General features: G+C 42.4%; 2 protein-coding genes across 5 annotated transcripts; one reads left to right on the top strand and one right to left on the bottom strand.

Annotated features, from left to right (window-relative positions):
* Positions 1 to 763: 763 nt before the first annotated feature.
* Positions 764 to 12,816, bottom strand: ATG4A (autophagy related 4A cysteine peptidase). 3 transcript variants are annotated; one of them, XR_006016199.1, is made up of 14 exons: positions 12,715 to 12,816; positions 11,063 to 11,173; positions 10,072 to 10,143; positions 9,628 to 9,726; positions 8,274 to 8,375; positions 7,673 to 7,745; positions 6,703 to 6,782; positions 5,537 to 5,724; positions 5,355 to 5,433; positions 4,289 to 4,434; positions 3,645 to 3,701; positions 2,711 to 2,822; positions 2,009 to 2,444; positions 764 to 779 (listed from the first exon to the last, which is right to left on the bottom strand). XR_006016199.1 is itself a non-coding variant. In XM_042028903.1 (13 exons), the coding sequence occupies exons 1-13, from the start codon at positions 12,722 to 12,724 to the stop codon at positions 2,380 to 2,382; spliced, it is 1,194 nt and encodes a 397-aa protein (XP_041884837.1). In that variant the 5' UTR covers positions 12,725 to 12,816; the 3' UTR covers positions 1,555 to 2,379. The 3 variants fall into 3 exon arrangements, 2 of the variants coding, with proteins under 2 accessions (XP_041884837.1, XP_041884844.1); XM_042028903.1 differs by lacking the exon at positions 764 to 779 and having other exon boundaries at positions 1,555 to 2,444; XM_042028910.1 differs by lacking the exons at positions 764 to 779; positions 12,715 to 12,816 and adding an exon at positions 12,210 to 12,399 and having other exon boundaries at positions 1,555 to 2,444.
* Positions 12,817 to 12,959: 143 nt separating this feature from the next.
* On the top strand, positions 12,960 to 16,982 carry PSMD10 (proteasome 26S subunit, non-ATPase 10). 2 transcript variants are annotated; one of them, XM_042028944.1, is made up of 5 exons: positions 12,960 to 13,109; positions 13,205 to 13,303; positions 14,347 to 14,493; positions 14,601 to 14,767; positions 15,494 to 15,756. In XM_042028944.1, the coding sequence occupies exons 1-5, from the start codon at positions 12,996 to 12,998 to the stop codon at positions 15,519 to 15,521; spliced, it is 555 nt and encodes a 184-aa protein (XP_041884878.1). In that variant the 5' UTR covers positions 12,960 to 12,995; the 3' UTR covers positions 15,522 to 15,756. The 2 variants fall into 2 exon arrangements, with proteins under 2 accessions (XP_041884878.1, XP_041884868.1); XM_042028934.1 differs by lacking the exon at positions 15,494 to 15,756 and adding an exon at positions 15,769 to 16,982 and having other exon boundaries at positions 12,962 to 13,109.
* The last annotated feature ends 120 nt before the right edge of the window (positions 16,983 to 17,102 follow it).

Here is a 17,102-nt window from a genome sequence, read left to right as displayed (position 1 = left end):
GCATGACTGAGACATTATTTTAAGCAGATAATAATCAGTAAAGGTGAAAGTATTACTTGCATAACACATTATTATCTTCGTAGATGGAGGTCAGAGCTCTGCAAGTTCTGGAGTTGAACCACTCTGGAGATGAGCAGGGAAGTTGTGAGGGACAATGTAGTCACTTATTCCCAATTGTGAAAGATCAGCAACTGCTTTGGAGGTATTTTGCAAGTATCTTTAAGGCATTTTAACACTCCTGAGCAGCAGTCCTTTCCTGTAGGATATCCAGTCTACTTCCCAGCTGTCCTGGCACAGGCAGACCATGTTGGATTTACATCCTGGGTTATGCACGTGCAACTTTAAAACACTTAAGTGCACAGAGCAAAGCTCATGACTTTTGAAAAATCATGCAGATAACTGGCAAAGTACAATGAAAATTTCAGCCACTGGGCTCCTGGGGTGGTACAAATAGAGGTGTTGGTCAGGGCTTGTATCTGCAGGGACTTGGCTTTATTTTTGAACATGCCACATGCAAACACAACTTACTCCCCAGGATCAGAGCTATGCATTTTAAGCACCACTGTCTTTAGAGAACTGCTTCTATTGCAGTACCCAGTTCCACTGCTGTCCCTGTCCAAGCTTCCATCCAGTTCCACCAGCCCCTCTCTGTCAGGTGCACAGAGTGGGAATTCCAGTCACCAGCTGTTCTCCTATCAGCCCCATTTCCATCTCTTTACCCCCCACCTTGAATCCTTCAAGAGCTCTGCAAGGCTCAGGCTCCTCTCTGAAGAGTGTTTCTCATGGCTAAGGGTGGCGTGGGGAATAAGCACGTGGTACACCACTAGGGGTCTTTTAATTATTTTTTTTAGCAGGCATGGCTCAAGACTGAGCTTTCAGAGCAAGGGCTCATTTTAATTTTTGTCTGTGGGGAGGAGAGGGCAGCAGCTGATGTCACAAGAACAGAAACTCTGCATATTAATGAAGAAGAAATGCTTTGTTTAAAAAACCCTAAATCTGTGCAGCTAATCCATGGAGGGGGAAGAAAATTGTATTTTTCCTACATGTAGAGTTTCCAAACCATGGCTAATAAACACTGAAGGTAAACAAGATGAACTGTGACCAGGTCATGACTATTTTCTTGGAAATCATGCTGGCCCTGATCAAGAAGTGCAAGTGAGAGCAGACAGCATTCAGGATTTCTCGATGTTGTCATTTATTGCTGAAGATGAAAGTGTGCGATTCACGTCCATTACACTATCGTGACAAAATGATCAGAATGGGGACTGTCTGATAGTAAAAAGGAACTGCAGAATGAAGTAAAGATCTTTTCCTTTATTCTGAGCTGGTTTTCTTATAGCTGCTAGAGAGATACTCTGTCTAAGAAACAAAACTGCACTGGCTCTTCTGATAAACCTGGAGAATTAAGGCACTTTTACCAAAACAGATTTCAAAAGGCAACAAGTCAAAACCCAACAATTAAGTAATTTGCATATGCCTATATATTAAGTTTTAAGATAACCTGGCTTATATTTAGTTCACACAAATTAACAAAATATAGCAGCATACAACCTATGAAAAGCTTAAGAAATTTATTAGATGCACGGATAAAGTGCAGTAACAGAGATACTTGTGTAAATCTTTTTTAAAATAAATAAGGTACAGTTAAACCACCTTTGACTCACTTTAGCTCCAAAAGAAAAGTCAGCCTAAGTTTTAATGATTGAACTTTAAGGTCAAGGTGAAATATATAACAGTGGTTGTGATCTATATCAACTATTTGAGGCTCCTGTTCCTCTTGAGGTCTCCCAGAAACAGGAAGGCTATTGCAAAACGTATACGTTAGACATAGTTCCTTTCACAGAAACATTTTTGTAATAAAGTGTGGTTGCTCCAATACATGTTAAAATATTTAACAAGGAAACAATTTTCTCCTGATCCAGTCGATCTTTTAAACAAGACAATGCATTTTTTCTATGATGCAGCCCATGGGAGGGAACAGAAGTAAACATCCTCCTTAACTGAAGACTGTTTTAAGAACTAAACTATTGCATTATATGAGAGCAAGAAATACCCATTTTGTGTTATCCCTTTCTCCAAACATACAGCCCAGTGACAGACTTGCTTTTGCCTCAGAGGTCCATTTGTCTTCAAGAAAGACATACATTAAAAAGAGGTTCTTTTTCAGGGTCTCATAATAAAATCTTTCACCGCCTTTCCATCTGGGGAAGCTCTTTGACAGAAGGAACTGTCCCCGTTGGAGTTTTGGATGCTACCAGGTGTTTGTGCTCTGTTATCCATGATTTCAGGCACTTCGGGGCTAACATGGCTGTGTAATTTAAGTCAATGCAATAGTATTAGCAATATGTTCAATACTCAGAAGGGTCACCACAGTTTCCTTCATACACTCAAGATTTCAAATTCTTCTTCCAATTCAAATAGCTTGTCAGTAGATTCAATGAGTTCTGAAAAATAAATAATTTAGAATGTAAAGACATACCTGATTTTCTTTACTAAAAAAAACCCTCAACCCCTTCGGAAATGCTGCCTTTGAAATATTTTCTAAGATTTAAGAATGTTTGGATAACTGACATTCCATAGGAATACGGCACTTAATCAGGCAGTGATCGCTTGCTCCTCAGGAAAGCCCAGTTATTCCAGCTGTGGTGGTGCTCCTGCTGGCTGAGGAGCCCCACGCTGCTGCCCAGCAGCGCTGTCAGTGGTACCACACCTGCTCCTGTGGTTGTCACTTCTGGCTTGGTCGGAGGTATGAAAGGAGGCCAGTGTGGTGGGTGCTTCTGGACCAGCTCAAACATCCGCAGGCTCTGTTGCTTTAGAATCTCCTGAGGACAGAATACAAAACAAAAAACTGCCTGCTTAATTAAAAACATTTCTAATACTGTATATCTATCAAAGGCTGTAAATTCCTGTTATTTCAGGTACCTGCCACCATGAATCACTGCTTCACACATCTCTAGTATTTTCCTACTTGAAAACACACCTGGAAGATGGATCTCTTAAACTCTCCTACAAGTTATCAGTGGATTATAATGAGCTTTGATAGCCATATATCTATAATTTTGTTTACATGGAGCAAAAAGATACCAAGAACATATTTCTGCCTTTTAAAAGTAAATTACTTACATGGACCTCTCTGTGTTCAATGGAAATAAAAGACTTATCTACTCAAAGAAATCCAACAGATTTTTGAAGACAGGTTTTGATCAGGAGAAACAAGTTATTATTGAAGCCAAATTTCACTCCTGTCAGGTGAGCAACATCATATCTTCTACTTCAGTTATTTACAGACTGCTTTCTGTAGCCGTTTTTAAAAATAAATGCCTTTTAGTTAGTGGTATTTCATATTCGCATTCCTGTTGCTTAATATTCCAACTGCTTGCTGTGTTTCTCAGTAAATGACTTAGGTATGAGCCACTACCGCAGTACTGCTAAAAAAAGACAAACTCAGGAAGCAGGTGTTATGTACTTGTTCTCCAGGGCTCAGGGCTGCAAAATGCTGAACAAGCTCCATCAGCAGTGTCAGCTCTCCCTGATCATTAGTGCCACCTTCACTGGGGATCATTTGATTTGCAGGCTGGGAATTTCCGTTAACAAAGAACAGTAGCCATCATTTCATACAGAGCAAAAAAAGACAGTAGTATTACCTTTTGTACAAGACTACACCAGTTATCAAAATCACATTCTTCTTTGCAAAAGAAGCCCTAAGGAAAGAACACACATAGTAATAACTAAATACAATATGTCAGTGAGCAAAGGTTGCTGTGCTATGTATGTATGAGTTATATCCCAAGTGACAATCACCCATAACCCAACCAAAGGACACTGGCATGAGATCCGATTGAATTCCTTCAACTACCACAGTATTCTTGTGACCTATACTGGATGACTTCTACAAGTAATTCCACTTGAAGATTTGTAAATTAAATAAAACAAGCTCAGGTATCTTCTCCAGACCAACCATGCATAGGTGATAGTGATGGAATAAAATAAGAAAACCTGATGCAGATCCTTGCTTCAACTTTCAAACTACTTCTTGGAAACGGTCCATGTTGCCCAGGAAAGAAACTTAAATTGGCTCCCCAGGATACAAGCGGCTGGTTCCCTGCTTGAGCTAAAATTCATGTATCCTGTGCAGTTAATAGATAAACTACTATGTGTTGAATTTTAGATTGCAGAAGAGTGCCCTGTGATCTTGACTGTGATCAAGAAAACATGTTGCTGCCCTTAACAATACACAGAGGTATTGCTTTGAATAAAGTACACGCATTTGTTACTGTCTAAAACCTACTAAAGCTACTGAAGGGTCCAAATTCATGATCTTCATTCTGTGTGGGGCTTGCTGGCAGTGGAAGCTCTCATCATCGACTGTGCCATTTTCTTCTGAATCTACAAAACTCTGAGTGGTGTGAGGGTCCAAGTAGATCAGCTCATTGCCTGGAGGGGTAAAATCCATATGGTGGTAATAAGCAAGAGGCATTAATAAACTTACTCCATCCAGACTTGTATAACACAAATTGGATTATTAGCACAGTCCATATCTCAACTCTCTAGCTAGGGAGTCTTTAAGAGAACGGGAAAGCAGTTCCAGTTCCAGGCACAACAGTATCCCACACAGCATTTAGTATAATTTTCCACTGTTACCTTTTAGAGTGGGTTTTTTGGATGGTTTGTTTTACCTTTGTCACATACTCTTCTTCATCTATGTGAAGTCCAGTACATTTTTGAAAAATCTCAGCTGTTGTAATCCCTAACATTCCTCAGATGAAAGATACGGGATGACCACAAATGCAATCTGTAATCCCATTAGGCATTCACCCAGAAATTGGAACAAATAAGTCTGACTAAAACAGCTCAAGTTTTACAGAAGAAAGAACAAAATATCTAAGAAGTTACAGATCAAACCCAGGTGAAATATGAAAGTCTGAATCTAGGATCAACTATTCCATTAATTAATAAAGGAAGACATAGAAGCTTTGATAAGAAATTGAAAAATATGAGACAATAATTTAAGACAGCGAGGAAGCAAAAGAATAAAACAAGACACTCTTCACTAGAAAGTGTTAATGATGAGAAAAAATTCATTATTTAAGCAGCAGTGACATCTGACACTTGTTGAATGCTATCAACTTTTCTTAGTGTCTTGTTCTTGCTTCTATCATTCCATATTTTTACGTCAAGCTTTGCTGCTGCTTTTCTGTTCCAGTAAGGATGGTCTCATACTGTTCTGAAGTGTCTGAGGTATGTTTCTTCTTCTCCATTCTCATGCTTGAAATGCTTACTATTTCCCCTTCCCAAAGAAAATCCTTCCTCTTTCAGTCATATGAATATTTGGAGTAAGTTTCTTTCTTCCTTACCTAAAAATCCTATAAAATAATAGGCATTATTGGGTTTCCCTCCTAATGCTCCCAAAGACTGTGGCATCTTAAAGCATTCCTAGGAGTCCAAAGAGAGAAAAATTAAATTGATTTGTTTATTGATATAACAGATACCTGAACTTATTTCACATACATAAACAAGTCACTGAAGAATCCCTTACTTTAAACGCATCAATATACACTGGATTGATGTGATTAATCCCTAGCCGGAGAGGGATAATGAGCAAGAGGGGCTTCCAGCCTGGGCACAATCCTGCTGTGTTCTTGTTTTGGCCAAGAGCACTTCTGTGCAAATGTGCACTGCTGTGGGCAACGCCGCTGCTCTGGGCAGGGGACCAGCACATCTTCTCTAGGGGAACGAAAACAGACATCAGTGAATGCACAGAGGAATACAGAGCAGATCTTCCTCTCAATCATGAATTAAATTACTTTTCCAGACAGTTTTACAGAGCTCCAGTTTTAAGACAAAAGGAGCAGGGCTTGGAAATACTATTTAGTAGAAGTAATTCTGGCAGCCAGAGTACGTGCTGGCATATTAGTGAGACATGAAAAAAATGAGGGTATGCATGTTTAAGACTGAAGTTGTATTTACTGTTTTGCAGTATTAATGCTGTCAAGCTTTCCCTGGGAGATAATACAGCAGAGATGAAGCGTTAGAAATTCTTCAGGGAACTCTTCACTTCCAGTGATGTAGACACAAAATAAGCAGAAGTAGGGACTAAAGTAGAACCAGGCTGTGGCTAAATACCACTTGTAAACCCACCCTTACAACTAAAAATGGGCCACGTATTTCTGAAGGATTTGACCCTCGTTTCCCTTTTGCCTGACAAAAACAAATCTCTGGCAAAGTCTGTATTACAAGCAATTCTCTGTATTTTCACATACTGCAACTTCATTCCATTGCTGAAGTGGGAGTTAAGGTAGCACAGACCAAACTCCACCTTCTCATCCACATGGTATGTAAGTTGGTCACCAAAAATGCCTCACTGTTCTGTGCTAACTTTAGTTTTGGGAACCCCAAACCTGAGTATCCATTTCCTTTATTCCTTTTCTTACCCTGGGAACAACTATGGATGGTCCCAAGATTTTGCTTATATTTAGCTATATTCAGGAGAGTGGAGTCAAATCAAAAACTGTCACCAAAGAAATTATCACAGAACCATCAAATCATTTAGGCTGGAAAAGACCTTTAAGGTCATCAAATCCAACCACTACCCTAATGCTCCCAGAAGTAGTTTCTCCAAACAAATTTGCTACGAGCTTGAGCTACTCTTTAATATCTGCTGAGACACTAAAGCAGTCCTGCAAAAACTCTTGTTTCACTTACTGATGTCTTCGATGACCACTGTATTGTCCATAGATACATAAACTGCTAATGAATTCCATTCATCAAATAAAGCAAGCTTCCTGGAAAACATAAAGGCAATAATTAATAAAACCTTATTAGGACCACAAGGGTAGCTTTTAACAAATGGTTCTTGAGTAAAAAGAATCATTTATTTGGAAAAAAAATTTGCTGGGCTTTTTTTAAGTCTCCGTGTAATAAAAAGATAACTTTTAGTATTTAAAGTATTTAGAAAAAAATAATAATGAGTGGTTCCAGGAAAAACACACACACTATAATATGTGAAAACTGTCTTGTCCTTTTGCCAAATGCAGGGATAGTAACAGCTCAACCACATAATTATGTTTATTACTTTTTATTACAATTAACAACCTCTGCTGTGGGATTCTGCCCATGGTGCCTGACATCATGTAGAGAAGGAAAAAATTCCTAAGCCAGTTTTTCACATTACTTTGTGCTCAAGAAGTTCCACTAAACTCAGTGAAACTATTTCAGGTTGTTAAAAGCCAGAGCAGCTCAAGATTTTGGCACCCAAAAGTTAGGAGGGGGGCATTATAGCACACAGGTTTCTGTCCACTTGTGTGACATCCAAAACTCTGGGGAAGGGAGCTCTTAGGCTGCACAGGTGCTGTTGGTTGTCTAAAATAAGCCCAAAAAACTGGTATGTGAGCCATTAAGAATTCATAAGGGAAAGGAGCTGGAGGCCAGGACATCCTTTAGCTCCTTTCCCACTCCAGAATGTGTCTGTCCCAGGGCTGCAGCAAATGGCGCCCAGGACCTGCAGTCCGGCCTCCTGACATCTGGCACCTCCCTCAGCAAAGTCATCTCTAGTGTGGCTTCCAGACTAGGAGGAGCTTCCATGTTTTCTCCAGCACCCTCGGGCAGCGCTGTGCGGTCTCCGAGCTCAGCGGCCCCGGGAGCACGTTCTGAGGGAGCCACTGCCACGACTTACTTCAGTACTTGAGCAACTGTATTTGGTCCAAACCATTCTCCAATGGATTTCCCCTCTCCAACACCCATCTGCGCTGTTTTTGTAAGGGAAAACACACACAGGAAAAGATGACAGAGAGGCTGGTCACAGTCTATGTCAAATAGCATGGCCCACGAATATTTTGACAAACATTCTAGAGCAAGTGCAAGCTGTATTTAACAACAATTATGTTTTCAATCTATGCTCTTTTCAAAACTTACTGACTGCTAGTTCCCTTACAAAAAGTTCCTAAACTGTAATGAGAATTACAAATATGTCCTTACTTACAAATTACAGCAGTAAGCTTTATGACTGTCTATTTTAATACTATCAACTCTGCTACCCAAAACTTGCACACTTTATCAAGAGCTAGATTCTAGCATACAGATTTATTTTGGTCTTAGTGAATAACATTTCTGAATTATTATACTTTGTACCCATCTGCATGCATTTTAATTTATATATAAATGTATACATTGTCTTCATAATCACCTTTTCAAAATTTTTAATTAACTTATTTCAAATGAGAAAGTTGCAACACCATTGGAATTTCAGTGGACAAAAAGAAGTTGTGTGTTCTTACCCATTTGGTGGATAGAATAACAGCAGTCTTTTCTATCTAGAAAGCACCGTAAGATTCTATGATATTCTTCTGGTTGTTTTTTGTGTTTTTCCCATTGCCAATCTTCCAGGAAAAAAAATTATACAGATTAAAAAATAATGTTTTCATCACACTGATCAAATTTCTAGAATGCAGAAGCCATCAATGAGATGTTAAGAGGCAATCCATCTCTAATATTTACGTTTTATTTAGAGATCCTAGAAGTCACACCTTGTCATTTATTATCAAGCTGTCCTTTATCATCACATGCTATCTTGTGAAAACTGGGAAACTAAAATAACAATGCCAACTGCAAATATATCCTGAGTGATCACTGCTGACAATTGGTAGCTATTGCTCTATGTGAGCTTCTAAGACTGGTTAAAACTATCTGTTCTGTTTAGACTTTGTTAGATTTGCAAGCATTTGTAGGACAATAAGATTCATAAAGCAAAGTCCAAACACAATGCTGGCCCTCTCCCACAGAAAAATCCAAACCATGGCTTTTCCATGTGAGTTCCTGCTTCTAACATGAGGTAGTTACCTCACATTTACTAACAGAGAAGCACATACACAGGGCTGATGCTGTTCAGACCCATACTGCAAGTTCAAGTTGTAGTTTTTCTCAGGTAATATGTTTGTTTGCCTACTCTTTCAGTTAAATCTTTGCACTACTGTTCTGCAGATTCAGTTATTCAAATGGATAAATCCTTCTGTGGATTCTGTTATTAAAGTGGTAAATCCACAAATCATGCTGCCATAGAAACCATGACAAAAGAGCATAAGGATCACAGACCCAACCACAGTAAGGTAACTGACAGAAGAGTGACACACAGAGCAGACCTATGACACTCACCCCTGACCCTGGGATATGGGGTGTTAGTATAGGATTAAGAGCAGGCACTAGTGGGGTCTGCTGCAGGGTTTGGACTCAGGCTGATGATGGGTGAGTGGTTTGTGAAGTACTTTTGTGTGGTGAATATCACGCTGTCACTACTCGCACCATCACCTTGAGCCAGCATTTTGGTGGCTATGGAATGAGAAGAGGGGAAGAAGTCAGACCCATGGTGGCAAGTTTTCCCTTGGCTTCAACTTGGGTATTCCTCAGAAAGATTTATAAAATAACAACAGTGGGATTCCCTGTTTGTCCTTCCTCTGTTTTTGTTTCTCTGCTTAAGGCTGACATGATTTTACCCCATCAGACAAGAACAGTTCACTAGAAACTTTATCAGGGCATCACAGAAAGTTTCATTAATAACTTCAGGTTTTATGCTTTTATGGAGCTAAATAAACAGTCTCCAAATAACACAAAAGTTGCCTCAGCAACAGTACTCACCTCTTCCTAAATGTCTGCAGATCAGTGCCTGGGCCAGCATCATCTGCCCACACCTCAGCATGCATCCCCAGCCTGCGTCAGACGAGGGGCCGGTGCCTCCTGGGAACAGAGTTGCCCACAGTCAGCACGGGCTCTACACAGAGCCCAGCCCCCGGGAGAGCCTCAGTTACACCTCGAACAACTGTTACTGATCAAAGGCACTGAGCAAGCTCCTTCCTCTCCACAGCGCTGGTGTCACTTCACTGCTTGCCCCACAAACATGAGGACCTGATTATATACAGGTACCAGCAAGCACTGATTTTAACAGCTTTAATCTTTTGTTTGCATAAACAGTTAAAATTATGCTCAAAATGTTCTAATACTGTAAAAGTAACTTTTTAGTCCCCAACACCATGACTAATCCTGCTAATTCATAACCAGGCAGCTGGAATGCTGCATACTCACCAATAGGTGAAAACTTTCTTCTATATGTAAACCAGAGACGAGCACTTATATCCAACAATAACTTAGATTTGTCTGGAATAATTTTAAGAGGAAAGAAATTATTAAAACAGACTTTTAAAACTGAAAAATTCAAATTATCCCTGTATAGTGAATATATAGTGCATGGAAGGCTCCTGTTAGCTTTTACATACAAGACCCTTAAAATTTAAAACATTTTTAGCAGTTGAAACACAGAGAGCTTTTGCAGTCTGCTAATTAAAGTTAACTTATTAAGGATAAAATAATTATTAGCCAGTGAAGTTTTACAAGGTGTTTGGAATGACTATGTCCAGCCTGAATGAAACAACTCTGGAGAACTATATCCTAAGGAAAGAACTGGTAAAGCAGGTTAAGAATTTCTACGTGCAAACCAACATGGAATTATACATTACCTCCAAACCCAACAGAAAGTAATTTTAGGAAAAGGTTAATAATAAGGTTAAATTTAATTAAATCTCTCTGGGTTTTTTTTTGTTTGTTTAAACACATGCACTTACAGAATTCTCCAAAGGCTCTGAAGAATGGTTAAGAATCCTATTTGCTGCATTTTCCCTTAGCTGTGGCTCAGACTGGCTGGCTTTTCCAAAGGATTCTCCAGCTGATCAAGGCTGCATGCAGCACCCTCGGCTGTCCTGAACACCGTGCCTGCATTGGTGGCCACTGCCTTTGACATGTAACACAGGAGGATGCCCCTGTCTTCTCCCCAGGGAGAAAAACTCATTTCTGAAATCTTATTTTTATATAAACACATTGCTCTGCTCTAGCTTTTAGGTCATGTATTTATTTTCACCAAAACACAGTATGTGCCATAGACTAACTTATTATTGTTATTTGAAAAATGACATTAGTAATGCTGAACATTTCCCAGAAGTTATTTATTTATTTCTGAGGCAGCTGATGTGAATCTATGAATATTCTACAGCTATTACAGATAATTTAATTCTAAAGATACCTGTGTTCAGGTGGTGTTGCCTTCCTAAAATCCACACTGGCTCATCAGTTTCTGGAAATTCTTCTAAGTAGTCTGACAAAATAGTGATCTGGTTTTCATACCTAGATAAAACTGAACAGGAATACACAAAATTCAAACTCCATTTTATCCCCTTGTTCTTTTATGTACAACTTGGAGCTCTCAGACTGAACTAGTTGTAGCAAGTCTTTGCAGCCTTTGGGGCTTCTAAGGAGTGCTGCCAGCTGCTTTTAATTTTCTCCCTTAAAAGCTGTTCTGACACTGAAATATCCAATGCCTTGGTTTTTATTTAGATCCTCAGTGAGTGTTGAGAGAACACCAGGAATAACACCTTGATTATAAGCAGTCTCACTGAAGCCAGTGACAGAAGTTCAGGATGACTGCAGCAAGGATGAGATTTGATTCAAGATAATGAGGAAAGGAAAAAAAAATTTAGGCACCACGGCTTGTTCTGAAATGTACAAAAACTACAAATCAGAGTGATTACAGCCTCGTCCTTAATGGGAAGCATGTGAAAAGTGTTAGCAAGGCTTGGCTTTACTTTCCCAACTGGAGATTTGAAACACTTCAGCAAAAAAAATAGATGTATTAAATAGATTAATGTTATTATTCAATACCACATCTATTTAGTGAAAAATAACAAAAGATAATACTACTAAAAGAAGACAGTCCAACCATTTTCCAGATCATTAAAATGGTGCTTTTTGGAAGAGTGAAACAACCCTTCAAGTGTAAAAATTCATGTAAAATAATTTTAGACAACAATCTTAAGGACTATATGCTATGAAATCAGAAGTTAAAAGTGAAAGCAAACAATTTATCCTACTTTTCAAGTGAGTGCACATATATCCAGTACAAAGAGTGAATAATCAGCAGGTAAACATATATATTTTAAAAATTCCATTTTAAAAATATATACATTCCAGCAATCAAAAGGAAGCTACACCACCCTCCTGGAGCACCGGGGCCGGCAGTGCCGAGCCCCGACATTCACCTTCCCCGCAGGCAGTGGTTAAACACCACGACAGACTGCTCTAGGGCTGGCAGCTCGGCAAAACAGCTTCTCGCACTGTGCTCTGCCTTCTCCATCAGAAAAGCCGTCACTTACTGCACTTGGAAGGCAAATTACCTATTTTTGGGTCCAAAGACTTAAGACACTCGTGACCCCCGAAATCCAGCCGGAGACACCTGCGCCTCCTTCGCGGCAGCCTCCCTCGCCCCCGCTGCCGTACGCCACCTGGGACCACCCGAGGAGGCACCGCCAGGGTCTCTTTTCCCTTCCCGGGGTCTCCTTCCCCTTCCCGGCGCTCCTGCAGAGCGCTCCCCCCCGAGCTGCGGCGCCTCCCGGGGCCGGGCTGGCAGACCCGGCTCCGGCCCCCGGCTCAGGCCGCCCCGCGCCCCGCCCGAGCCTCCCCGCGCCCGGGCCCCCGCCCGAGCCCCCAGCCCCGGCCTCAGGAGAGGCCGCGGGACCCCCCGCGCCGGGCGACCCCTCAGGGCGGATCGCACCGCACCGACCCGCCTCCCCTCAGCCCGCGGGCGCCTCCCGCCGCCGGCGGCCCGGCTGGAGCCCCGGAGCACCAGCCTGGCCCCTCAGCGCCGCCCCGCCGGCCGTGCCCGCGCCCCGCGCCCCTCACCGGCCTCCATCCTCCCGCTGTCACCATCCTCCTCCTCCTCGCCCCGACACGGAGGCACAACACGGCCGCGCCGCGGGGCGCCCTGGGAGCTGCAGTCCCGCCGCCCGCCGGCAGCGCGCCGCCCGTTCGGCTGCGGGACTACAAGCCCCAGCAGCCCCCGCGGCCCGAGGGGCGAGGGGAGCAGCCGGGCAGGCGCGATTGGTTGGACTGGGTCCCGGCGCCCTCCTGATTGGCGCGGCGCGGGCTTGGCCGTCCCGCGGGCGGGGGTGCGCGGGGGCAGCATGGAGGGCTCGGTGTCGGACGTGGCCGTGTGTAACCTGGCGTTCGCGGGGCGCCTCGAGGAGCTGCGGGCGGTGCTGCTCCGCGACAGGGCCCAGGCCACGCGGGCCGACCAGGTCAGCCGGCTGCGGCCCCGGGCGGCCTGGGGGCGGCTCCCCGCGGGAGCCAGCCGCTCCCCGTCCTCGCCCCGCTCACCGCTTCCTTCCCGCAGGATCACCGCACCGCGCTGCACTGGGCCTGCTCGGCGGGACACACGGACGTCGCAGACCTCCTGCTCGGGCTCGGCGTGCCCGTGAACGATAAGGACGATGTGAGTGCCGCGGCCGTACGGTGCGGCTGAGGGAGCCGCGGGCCGCTGTGCGGGGCGGTCCGGCTGCGCAGACGGTGCTGCGGGCCCTTGCTGTCATGGCTGCAGCTGCAGAGGGGCCCTGACAGCGGCCGGGGGCAGCTCCCGGAGCCGCATCCCTTCCTCCCTTCCTCCCTTCCTCCCTTCCTCCCTTCCTCCCTTCCTCCCTTCCTCCCTTCCGTGCTCTTCCCCCTCCTCCCGGCGGCTGGTGCGCCCGGCGCGGTATCTGATACTTGGAGAAGCCCAGGCTGCTCTATGTGCGCTGGGAAGGCAGGGTGGAGTATTTCACAGTTCGTGTGGAAATAGGCTTGAGGAGGAGACTTGATTCCTGCTTATTGTCCAGGAATTTTAGGATAACTGTTCTTATGAAGGAAGTTGCAAAACCAGGGGTGTTTCAGTGGTTGTTGGGGTTTTCATATTGCCTTTATCTCGGTGTGATCTCTCAAATATGTTGTGCCGAATCATGAGGCACCCTGAAGATTCCTCGTATTGGGAAAGGCATTAATAAAGGAGGGGCAGGTTGAGTGAATTCACAGTTGGAAAGGAGATGGCCTGCTCCTGCTCTAGAAGAAGAGTTGAAATATTTGTGTCGATTACAAAGCATCCTAAATGTCATCCATAAAGAAGGAAATGTCTCATTGGTTTAGAGAGTAGGATATAGAAAAGGTTGCAGAAACTTTTTAATACCTTTTTCTACTACTCCTGTTTGTTCTTAAAAAGGCACTAGTGTAAATTCTGCAGGGACAAAGTGTTCTGCAAAGATACCATGCATAACTGCATAGCAGAAGTGATTTCTGTCATTTAACTGTCAGCTTTTGTCAGGTACTGAATGCTGGCGTGTAAGAAGACATGAGCCTTGTCTCTAGTGAAAATCCATAATGTTTAGCTTTACACTGGTAAGAATATATGCAGTGTGAGTAGTCAAGTCTATCTGGGTTATGCATTGTCATGTTTTTCTCCCTGAAACTCATGGCTTGAATAATGTGGATTTCTTCTTACCTCTGTAGGCTGGTTGGACTCCCTTGCACATTGCTGCTTCAGCAGGCCGTGATGAAATTGTGAAAGCCCTCATTGCTAAGGGTGCTCATGTAAATGCTGTCAATCAGAATGGCTGCACACCTCTGCATTATGCAGCCTCCAAAAATAAGCAGGAGGTATGTTTACCTAAGCTACAGGAGCTGGTGGTGCTCTTGGAAGAAGGATTTAGATATATTAACTCCACATCTTCCTCCCCTGCTCCTTTCTCTTTCTACATACTCAGATTGCAATCATGCTTTTGGAGAACGGAGCAGATCCAGATGCAACAGATCATTTTGAATCCACCCCGTTACACAGAGCAGCAGCCAAAGGAAACCTAAAAATGGTACAGATCCTTGTGCAGCACAATGCAACTGTGGATATACGGGACTCTGAAGGGAATACTCCTCTGTAAGTAATTTTTTATTTTGCTCAATATACCATAATCTCTGTGAAATGAAACTCCCATTACTTCAATGTCTTTTTTTTTTTAATTTTTCATTGCCTCAAAATACTTTCTTGCTTCGCATCCCTGTGCAATTAAAAAGTATTTCAGAAAGTCACACTTAGAATTTTGCCTCAGTGTGTCTGTACATGCATACTTTAATTTGTGTTACTGCATCTACTTAAAAGAGTGTAGAGCACCTTTTGTAATAATCTGGAATACATTGATTGCTGCTAGAAGGTAGAAAGTGAGCACATGACATCAGAGTCAGAGGAAACTGGTCTTGCAGGCTGGTCTACTCTGTCCTGCCAAGCAAGAACTCATTTTAGAAGCTTTTCTTCACCTCTCTAAGGAAAAGAAGTTGCAGCCCAGTGTTTGTTGTTACCTTAGAGATCAATATGAATCTGTAAGGGTTACAGCTGCTTTGAACTTGGTGGCAAAACCACAGTGGAATCCAGATTTTGCTGTGAATAAGATCAAGCAGTATGTTTTAGCTGTGCATAAACCCCAGTGTGGCCCTGGAATGCACAGTTTTTCCTAGGACACTGTGCCAAATGGAAACAAGCATTTGCTGCATTTGCAGTAACACATTACTTCAGATTATTTTTTAGCATCAGACAATTTATTTATCACTTTCAATTTAATAGAGATTGCCATTTTCCATTCTCACCATGGATTATTGTTCTCTTTAGCTTTGCTGACTGCAGAGCCAAATGCTAACCCAAAGAACTGTCTTAACATTGCAAGGAGAGCAGCAGGAGGAATGTTCTTGAGTTGCTTAATGACAGCAGAGGGACTGGACAGCAAGCTTTGGAATCTGTCTAGGTAGTTGGCTGCTTGTGGATTTGTTGTTCTCAGATGTATCTCCCCCCAACATTCACGCTGTCATTTTGACATGGCATAATTATTGCTCTTTATAAGCTTGGGCAGTTTAACAGTGGCTCTGGGTTTCTTGTTCTCACTGCAGTCATTTAGCCTGCGATGAAGAGAGAGTGGAGGAGGCAAAGCTGCTGGTGTCTCACGGTGCAAGTATTCACATTGAGAATAAAGAAGAGCTGACCCCACTGAAAGTGGCCAAGGGTGGCCTGGGAGCCATCCTTAAAAGAATGGTGGAAGGCTAGAGGGGGCTTCCCACTTGAGCCTCTCTCCTGTTGCACTTCTATTTAAGACTGAAAACTTCGTATTTTGGTAGCTCAACTAGGATGTCATGTATGGTATCAGCATGGTAATGAAATGTTTTTATTGAAGCTGTTCTTTAAGTGCAGTGCCAAAACAACTCTTTGTACTTCCTGTTAATTAAATAGTTCACTGATTTTAAAGTATTTTTCAATATCTTGCAGTTTTCTTTCAGTTTACAGTGTGATGTGTATAATGTGATATTCCTTCTATATCAGTTCCCAGTTTAGAATTATTTCTTTCAAGAAACAGGACCAAAAATGTTTTAACCATTTAAAGACAGTTTTTATTTTCTTCTAGAGTCTTTGTTTTTTCCCATAGCCTTTGTGATTTGTGTGTGGGGTTTTGTTTGTGTTTTGTGGGTACTGATTGCCTTTCTTCAGGTGATTCTAAACTACACTGTATTTCTCTTTGTAGAATGCAGTTTGCTCAGTGACTTAGATAATTGTATCCATTTCTGCTATTCTTGGTGTATTAAGTGAGATCTGAGTGTTTAAAGCTTTTCTGTTGTTACTGATTGTTATCCTGTTTTTCTCTGAGTCTTTTAATACATGTATTTGATCAAGTGCACTGGACTGCTTGCAGAATGCAGGCACAGTTTCAGGGTTACCTCTGCAAATACACTGTTTTATAATGGATGGCTCTGGATACTCCTCTGGGATGTACTTCCACTTTAATATTTTTTCCTCTTGCTCCTTTTGTAGGCTCCTTTTTTTGCTCTCTTTGACTCCTTTTGTAGGTTCCTTTTTTGCTCTCTTTGACTCCCATAAGCATCACTGACACTTGCAGTTTACCATCTCATTTTATAACAGAAGCCTGGTTTAATCTTTATTTACTTGGAGCAAATCCTGATATTAAGTTATTATAAGGCAGAGCTAATGAGGCAGAGTCTGAAAAGTGACCTCCTGTCCTGATGTTGGTAAGATAATTTTTGACACCAGTGGGTAGATTTCCCCTTGAACAAAGGATGGAATTCTGTGAAATAAAGAACTTTCCTAAACAACAGTCTTTGGTATTATAAAACTTTATTAAACTTACATGTAAGAAAACCAGTATTTTCTAAATAGCTTGTATGTTTGGGGTGTGAACAGCAAGCGAGATGAAAACCTGCCATCTGTTACACAG

Source organism: Corvus kubaryi, unplaced genomic scaffold, assembly GCF_017639235.1.
Source record: "Corvus kubaryi isolate FWS band 111438036 unplaced genomic scaffold, C.kubaryi_AGA036_p1.0 130, whole genome shotgun sequence".
Taxonomy (NCBI): domain Eukaryota; kingdom Metazoa; phylum Chordata; class Aves; order Passeriformes; family Corvidae; genus Corvus; species Corvus kubaryi.
The sequence above is the reverse complement of the archived record's forward strand: the minus strand, read 5'-3'. Positions and strand labels throughout refer to the sequence as shown.

Excerpts from the sequence above, each read along its gene's own strand:
- ATG4A (XM_042028903.1), bottom strand. Across the intron at positions 5,725-6,702 it reads AGTGGTCATCGAAGACATCA|AGAAGATGTGCTGGTCCCCT; the intron begins GTAAGTGAAACA and ends TCGTTCCCCTAG. Across the intron at positions 4,435-5,354 it reads TTATTTTATAGGATTTTTAG|GCAATGAGCTGATCTACTTG; the intron begins GTAAGGAAGAAA and ends TTACCCCTCCAG.
- PSMD10 (XM_042028934.1), top strand. The coding sequence starts at position 12,996 with ATGGAGGGCTCGGTGTCGGACGTGGCCGTGTGTAACCTGGCGTTCGCG. Across the intron at positions 14,494-14,600 it reads CCTCCAAAAATAAGCAGGAG|ATTGCAATCATGCTTTTGGA; the intron begins GTATGTTTACCT and ends CTACATACTCAG. Across the intron at positions 14,768-15,768 it reads TCTGAAGGGAATACTCCTCT|TCATTTAGCCTGCGATGAAG; the intron begins GTAAGTAATTTT and ends TTCTCACTGCAG.